Source organism: Xenia sp. Carnegie-2017, unplaced genomic scaffold, assembly GCF_021976095.1.
Source record: "Xenia sp. Carnegie-2017 unplaced genomic scaffold, XeniaSp_v1 HiC_scaffold_24, whole genome shotgun sequence".
Taxonomy (NCBI): domain Eukaryota; kingdom Metazoa; phylum Cnidaria; class Anthozoa; order Malacalcyonacea; family Xeniidae; genus Xenia; species Xenia sp. Carnegie-2017.
In genome coordinates, this window is record NW_025813487.1 from 7,561,557 (window position 1) to 7,570,631 (window position 9,075).

The following is a 9,075-nucleotide window of genomic DNA, read 5'->3' on the forward strand; positions in this document are numbered from 1 at the left end:
TATCTCACCTCTCTGTGGATACTGGTGTATTGAAGGGGAAACTACTATGATCTATCTCACCTCTCTGAGGATACTGATGGATTGAAGGCAACTACAATGATCTATCTCACCTCTCTGTGGATACTGGTGTATTGAAGGCAACTACAATGATCTATCTCACCTCTCTGTGGATACTGGTGTATTGAAGGCTACCATGATCTATCTCACCTCTCTGTGGATACTGGTGTATTGAAGGCAACTACCATGATCTATCTCACCTCTCTGTGGATACTGGTGTATTGAAGGCAACTACCATGATCTATCTCACCTCTTACTGTCAAACTTCTGTCCAGGTATAATGACATCATCAGTATATTTATCCTCATCGTCATCGTCACTTAATTTCTCCTATGGACATAAAATGTTATGCACGTAAGTGACAACTGAAACGTCATGATACTGGGTGAAACGGGGAAATTCAAAATTCAAGAACGCATTTTTCCTCAACTTTCTTTCCGTCCATTAAATCTTGATGCAGTTTATCCGACAGTTCAGCTGTTGTTTCGCCTACAAAGAAATATCAGTAAGCTTCGCTTTAGAAAACTTATAGATAAAGATGAAGTCCATACATAAGCGCACGGGAGCTATCATTTCTGGAGAGGGAGTAAGAAATTTTCCCAATTCACAAAGAGGTCCCGCCGTAATTTCGCCCGTTAAAATTTGCCCAACTTTCCAACTGCCCCTGTCCTGTACGCCTATGGGTTCATAAAGTACTCGTATCAATGATAAATATAGATCAATCGGAGAGTAGAATATTTAGATGAATGAAAAAGAGAACTTTACTCCGTGATGAGTACTCGCAGTGCTACTGGCCAAGAGGTTCATTAAGTAAGAATGCGATGATAAGAACAATTTGAAGTTCGGTTTCTTTGTTCACAAAAACTTTCGCTTACCATTTCCATTTTTTGATATTCTTCTAGCACCTTTGGTGTTCTTCAGGATCATATCCAACCCATCTTAAAGTAACGAACACCATGCAAAATCAATGGCGAAGTACTCGCTGTGTACATAACTACAGCGACGTATCACTGAACAATCCCACTTCATGTAAACCATGTATACCTGTCTCTTTTGCCATCGTAGTCAAAGCTATGTTGTTCAGGGACATATTCGTCGGGTTTTATATCTTCACCGGTGAATTTAGCACCTACACGTCTAGGACGCTACCAAGTTAAGTGAAATAAATACTACAGATTGTAAAATAAGCAACGCGATTTATGAATGCCATATTTTCATACTTTAAAGATCATTTTATTAAATTACAACATGCAGGGTGCAATCACAAGAGTCGTTTAAATGTTTCTTGTTGTGCGTAGATTACCGTGAAGCATTGACTTTGAGCCCTCTGAATATAACAACACGCCCATTGTATTAGCCCATCATATATCGCTCACGAAAGTAACACGTGCAGGTCTTACAGTCGAGAGTATACGGTAATCCTTTAATCTTGCAAGTCATTGATTTAAAGTGATAACCGGATCCGGATTTAGGCTCTACTATCCTCGATGTTCAGCTAGGCAAATATTCCCATTAAAAAAGACCGACGCCACTAATCAATCTCATCAGACAACAAGAGTTAAAACAGATTTCAAATACATAATTATCATGAAAGAAACCTCTAGACAGTCTTTTTTCTTGTGAGTAATCGCAACACAGTTTTCACAGGCTCCCTTTCGAAATTTTATCGCTGCAGTCTAAAGATTTAGACAGGTTACATTACATAATTTTCAAAACGATGAAAATTCACCAACGTGTAACTCGCTACCTCTTTCAAGCCACGTTTATACGATGCATCAATTTTCGCAAACTGTTTTTGCCTTTCTTCCTGTGGCCTTTGATGCTTGAGAGTTGGTCTAAATATTGAGAAAAATCATTTAAGGTCTGCATTTGTACTTTTACACAGGACATGGTTTGAGTTAAAACAATCTTACAACTTTTCATTGTAGAATAATATTCATTGCAATGTTATGTGGTGTTCATTGTTAAAGACAAGGATGAATCTACAATGATTTTGTGAATGGAATGGTGGTGCTCAAGCTTGGATTGCATTTCCATGGTTACTTGTCAATGTAGCATATCCAACTCTTTTTTGTGAAACAACTGTTGGGAGTTCAATTCTAGTAAAAGCTTATTTTTGGTTTGTACTGTGCACTTGGAGCAGTTTTGATATATTTTTCAAAGGGAGTCAAAATTTATGTCAAAACAAAAGCTCTGGCAGTGAGATTTTTGTAAATGAGTAAAAACATTAATGTTTGAAGTCAAAATCAGATAGAGTCGAATATAGATAATTTATGTATAACGAAAGATAACATGACATCTTTCGTTATACATAAATTAAAATACTATATTTCGACTGTATCTGACACTATGACAACTCTCAGAGTATTTTTGCTCTCACACTATGACAACTGCATAATGTGAGAGCAAAATATTTTATGACAAAGTGATTCAGAGACAAGGTGCTGTTTTTCATGAAAGTAAAACTATTTTGTAAAAACCTTTTCTTCATTCATAGCAAGATTTTCCAGTGTGGTGGGTAGTTACAGTATTTGAAAGACTGTGAAATTTAACACTAAGTTTTTTTGGCCAAAGCTGAAGTTTTTTATCCCGACCAGATCCAGAACCTGAGGTGAAGGTGAAAACCCTCGAAAACTACTCTTTGCATTAGCAAGTTGCTTTGAAAGTTCAAGATGTTGATGTTGAACTTCGGAAATTGATTGCTTTACACTAAAGTCAACAATTTTTGTTCTGCATATACTATTTGTATTTCAGTAAACAAACAAGTTGAATATATGATTTTGCATCAAATTTAAAAATCCAAGCCAGCAACCTCAGCAACAAACTATACTAAACAACACAATATAAACTATTTAACATACCCAGATGCTCCATAGTACCAAGATCCGAAATATATTGAGGAATATGAGGGTTGATGTCTCTAGATAAAGCAAAATATTGAATGTATCAGATATTATGAAAATATTTACACAATTCATAAATAAAGTACTTTAAGCACTACTTTACAAGATCTTCAGTGGTTTAAAAAACCAAGTAATTTTAATTATCGCATAACAAGACAACACTTGGACATAGGATTTTATAAAGTGAATGGTTCAGACACACATGACATGTTTTCTCACAATATGTGTTATATTTATTCCACATACAATCTAGAATTATTATATAAACTTTAAAATTTAAACAATAAACAAACTAGTATATTTTAAATTTATTTATATATAACGTGAATCATTTCTAAGTAATATATTTTTAATTTGAAATGCTTCGTAAAATTCATAAATAATGAGATATAAATTAGTTGAACTTGAAATCGAATGTTTGAAGTAGAAGGAAACTGTTAAGTATTCGCAATCACAAAATTACGAACATAAAAAGGCGCAAGATGGTTAGCCTTTGACAAGTAAAAGAAAGTTTAGACGGTACACATACTTTCCTGTTTCATCCTGCAAAGCTGGTGCAGTTCCTGCCTTTCTAGCTTCTTCTAATTCTTTTCTTTCTTCCAATCTGTTCTTGTCATTTTTGCTGAGAACTTGCCGCACTTTGCAGCTAAATCGAGATCGAGCACAGACGCCATATTGAAATTTGGCACGTGAAACGTGAACTGAAAGATAAATACACCATCGTTGCGCGCGAATTGTTTTATCGTCTTGCCGCGAAATACGATTTTACCCACTTTAACTTTTGTAAAACATCATCGTATGCGCATAAAATAAATAAATTCTTTCCACTTTCTTGTGTTAATGTATTTGTATTTGAGACAGTGCATGGGATGAAGTGTTAATAAATTTAAATACTTACACGGACACTTACCAGACAGAATACGAATAAACGACATCGTTTGGTTTTGGAAAAGAAAATATATTTAGGCAAGTGTTTTGCCGTGTTTTAGAAATAATGACGTAATATACTGAACCCACGCATCAAATTTCAATATTAGTCCTGAGTATAAGACCTAGCATTGTTCAAATTCATGAAGAAAGTCTCAAATTCACTATTTTGCATTGGTTTATCAATGAAATTAAAATAGAGGTGAGACCCCAGCAAAATACCTTTTTGTTTCCGAGAAAATTATCAATAAATTTTGCCATATATTTTAATAGTAAAGGCACAGGGATCCCATTTCAAATAAAAGAAAATCGACAAAACAATTTAGTTCTCATCGCATTTATATCCTCTTGGAAGTAAGTATTATTAAGCGATATATAATTCGTATAAATTGTCATTTACATTTACATTACAAGTAAATTTCATACTTTCAAAAAATGAGAAGAATATTTGGGATTTCTTGATTTATTGGTGTTATTAAATTTTTACAAGAGCATGAAAATGTTTAATAATGATATTGTATCACCTGTCGTCTTCACTGCAGTGTATTCTTTTGATTCATTTTCGGGATTATTTAGGGAATATTACTTACTTATTAATCTTGGTAACAGCTACCACCACATTTGCACAATGCTGTGCATGGAAGATTGGACTTGGTACATTTGCACAAGCCCCTACATGCTTTCTTGCAACCACAGTGCACCAGTTCGTTGCACGCTTTGGAAGCCTCTGGAAGAGTGCTCCATGTAGGAATCCATCTGCCATTATTTTGCCATCCCCACTGCGAAGGAAGCGGTAACTGTTGAACTGAAACTAACGACTGACCCCAAACATGACCAGCCTGATATGTTGCCCTCCGAATGTGCTGTACCAAGGAGGCTTGGGTTGGTGGAATGTGGTCGATTGTCTTAGTACCTTGTGCAAATATAGCTTGTCTAGCATCATTGATGTTGGAGAGCGGGCATGTGCGGAATACATAATAATGATAAATCTTTCAATTTTTCCATTTCTTCTTCTGAGATGGATTCTTTTGGAGATGAAAGAAGCTGAAACACACTGGTAACATCAGGAAAAGACTTCCAGGCTTGAAATGCAGTCTTTTTACCTTTTCCAGCAAAGAACGACACAGTATCACAACCAGTGACAGCATGAAAGAAGGGTAGGGCTTCACATTGCTCCCTACTCAACGAGCTTTGTGTAATGTTATGAATTGGTAAGTACCTCATGTGTTTACCAACACCAAAAGCAATCCAAAGTTCATCTACATCTAACTTGTGCACGTTTGCTATTGCTAACACAACAACATCTGTGTCTACAGTTCTTATGACAATTTTCCTCATTCCACCTTTCGCTGCATGGTTTGCATGAATGAAAATGCGCGTATCGGCCTCCTCGTGATTGCAGGAGCTAACTCATCTTTTCGATTGGCTTCGAACTTATTATGTCTTCCTCAAAAGTGCTTACAATTGTAACATTTGGCAGTTGAATCGATGTTGCTGCCTGACTGAGGTACTTGAAAAGTTCTTGTTTGTTGTCATCTGATCTTAAAAATGATTTCCAGTTTGCAGGGATCACAGCCATGTCACATACTCTTCTTCTTGCCCCTACAGCGCCTCGCGATGAACGAGTACCCTGCTTAAGGCTGTCGGGTATATAACGGTCCCAAACAAGATCTATTCTTCTAATACCATTTGCTTGTTGAACAATATAAGGAACAAACACTGATTTGGAGTATTCTTGAAAGGTCTTACACTTCCCTGGGCTAAGCATGTTTACAATAGCTGCGGCATCCAAGATTTTGACATCAACATTTGGACAGGTGGTCTGCACATCAGCTTCGAGACAATCAATCAATTCTGATTTCTGGCCACTTCGCATCTTGTCCCCTGATGATAATGAAGGAGGAGTACTCTGGTTTTCATGCTTAAAAAATTCTTGGAGATTCCCTTCTCTTGACTGACAAGCAATGTACAACCTTGCAAAAAGATTGCAGTCATTCTTTAATGTTGTGACTTGAAGTTTCGTCTTGTTGGTTGTCGTTGGTACTGATGTTCCAAAAAGTGGAAGCTTATTGCGTTCAATTGTGTCAGTTATTGGTGTGTTACACTTTTCAAGTCTCTCTTCGACGTACTTAGTGTATTGTGCTTCTCCGATCTTTCGAGCTGTATAAATCGACTCTATAACACTCAGGCTCTATTTCTTTCGTATCTACGACAATCAGATCCTTGCTATTTTCCATAAAGGGGTTTCCAAACTCCTTTAATGCAGCAGACATTGATTTTACATCTTTTGCAAAGTTCTTTTGGACAGATGGTGTCTGTTCGTGGTGAGTAATGTTCTTTGTAGAACACTGAACGCCAAAGGAACACTCAAACTCTCTTACCAGTCTTGCAATTTCAGGTCCTGCGATCATCCAACGTCTTAGGGCCGTTGGGCACTCGGTGAGGCCCACTGCTCCACCATCACCTTTTATCATTTCGTTCTCTTGCTCGTGGTTTTGGTCAAGGGACATCATAGAAAAACGATGTTGGGACTTCTGAACCACAAATTTTCCATGTGCACTAAACTCTGTAAAAAGAGTAGGATGCGTTTTCTCTAATCGTAAGAGATCTCTCACATGTACTGGCAACCATCTAGAGTAGTTAGACAAGTTCATCGCAAAACCAAGGAAGTACCTTTCCAAGCACTTGTAAGTAGACTTGGAAGTTACCCTCTGGTAGCCTTAACAAACTGCAGTAGAAGAATTTCGAGGTCTAATACTGTCGCCCAGTATTTGAATTGCGGGCAAAGCTCACTTTGTTCTTTTATCCAAGCTTCATAACTTTTGGGGGGCTTGTCTTCACAACTTTCGATGTACTCCTGGTAAGCAATTTTCTGCATAAGGTAAATTGCACAGGCACTTACTTGGTGGACATAGCGAGATCTCGTCACGTGCGATCCTTTCAAAACAGAATCCGCTCTTCCACTTGTCATAACCTCAGCATGAATTAGAGCACTTCAAAGTAAAAATATATGTTAGTTATTAGATTGAGATTATAAAACAACAAATCTACACCATACCTTGCCCACCCACTGTTAGTTAACCAATGTCCAATCATCTTTAATATTGCCATCTCAATATGCAGGCCACCCATCATTACCATGTACTTATCTTCACCGAATTCATTTTGTTTGTTCCACTGTATTTGCTTAGCGAGTGCATAGAGTGGTTGGTCCATCGCTATAACAGGAGTTTGATTAGGGTTTAAGAACTTAGTAGATTCTTTGACGGTTTTCATTGCATGCTTTATCATAGCCATAGTATGAGCATTGTCTTCAAAAGTGGCAATAAAGAGGTGATTGCATTGGGCCTCAAAACTACGTTTTGCTCAGATGCAAAGTAAGCTGACCATGATAAGTAATCCTTTTCTTCAAGCTTTTCTTTGAGTAAAAGTTCGTCGACCCTTTTTAGCCATTTCTCCTCTTCCTTGATGCTTTTATTTATCAGGTCTTGTTTAGGTTTAAAAGAGCCAGTGACTTTGGGACAAAGAGATCCTTTTACCTTCATCTGTGACAGGAGTTACAGTTGTATAGAATTCAGGTAAACTGTTGACGACCTTTGACTTTGTGGGAGTGTTATCCTGTGGCACTTGTTCTCGTTCTTCTCCTTGTGAGTCAAGAGAAGGATGTTGTGTAAGGGAAATTGCTGTTCCATGAAATGAATTTTTAGCGGTTCTTGAGGACGGATTGTGATCGATATTGTCAACTTGGCCTGTAGTAAAGATATTCTTTCTTAATTTTGGAGGACATACAACACCCTCCTTCTCATACAGTTTGCAACACTTGTTTCCCAGATCTGCAGATATCTGCATTAGTCTGTCATAAGAAATGCAAAGACCTAGCTTATAAAACTTGTCGACCAATGTTTTTTCTTGTTTCTGCATGGACAACGAGCGCCGTGGAAGTGGTTAATGGTGTCTCTCTTGACTTGTCATGTCGAATGGCATTGCTAGCACCTGATCGTACATGCTTTACTGAATTAAATATTAGCAGTTGGGAAATCGTTAAAGCGGCACTGGCTCCTGACACCTCTTGTTTCTTTTGATTATTTATATTTGGACCCTCTAAAATCATATTTATCAGGGCAAGTAAACTATCGGGGACTGCTTGTTGTTGGCATTCTGGTGTAAACGTGCCTTCAAAGGGTTCCCTTTTCAAGAACATTTTTTTTCGTACTATACTAGCAGCTTTTGCAAGGTACAATGCAGCGGTGTCTAGGTTCCTATTGTGTACAAAAGCCATAGCTGTTCCAATATCATTTGGCATTGCCAGCTTCACATCTTTACCATCTTTAAATGCATGCAGCTCTGGTATTTGAGTGAGAAGTCGTTCTTTCAGTCTTGTGGAGTTGATACGTCCTTTCACTTCTACTCCTAATTGTTCAAGTCTTGAACAATAGAGCTCTGACAATTGAGACATCTTGAAAACTGCTTCACCAGCTGCCAGGCTTTCACTAATATATAGGCTTAATTCTGCAAGGGCTATTGCCTCAGGTGTTATTTCATTTTATCATCAACAGCACTATCTTGTGGTTGGTTTAATTTGCTTCTCTGACGGTTATAGAGATGTCAAGCATGATTTATGGTAATATGCATCTCTTGCATGCATATCACCTTGTGCTAATTTTGCTAACAGTTTGTAATCTTGAAGCGTCTCGGCCGCTGATTGAACATTATTGGTAATTGACATGGTTTCTGCTTTATGCAAATCACCCTCTGTGCAATCACAGAAAAACATGATAAAGCATTGCTACTCTTACTTGACAATTTAAATGTCTTTCTTCTTGTTTTAGCTGGACTAGTAGCTCCTAATATTGCTGGATCCTCAGTTGAAAATTCCTCTTCACTTTTGCGCTTTTGTGCCCGCTGAAGCTTTAGCGTATTGCATTTATTATAGCACGATTTGTGCCATGATGCTCTGTGATTTCTTAAAGTATTTTCAATGCCTGTTAAAGTATTATTATAAGGCTAAATAAGTACAATTTATGGCTCATAGTTGATCTGTGAGTTTATTTCACATTTAATTGATTAGGAATTCCTTACCTCTGCCATCATCAAGAGAAGAAAGTGGAATGTTAATAGGTAGCGAATCAAGTTTCTCGAATTCTTTCAAGTTTTCTGCAATTGTCTTGTAACTTGAGCCAGCAAGTAA

General features: G+C 37.3%; 1 protein-coding gene and 1 pseudogene across 1 annotated transcript; both read right to left on the reverse strand.

Annotated features, from left to right (window-relative positions):
• Positions 1-460: 460 nt before the first annotated feature.
• LOC124452055 lies at positions 461-3,622 on the reverse strand (annotated as a pseudogene).
• Positions 3,623-4,826: 1,204 nt separating this feature from the next.
• LOC124452056 lies at positions 4,827-6,058 on the reverse strand. The gene is given in 2 exon segments (XM_047002650.1): positions 4,827-5,298; positions 5,300-6,058. Coding segments are annotated over 2 exon segments (936 nt in total). The 5' UTR covers positions 5,764-6,058.
• Between the last annotated feature and the right edge of the window lie 3,017 nt (positions 6,059-9,075).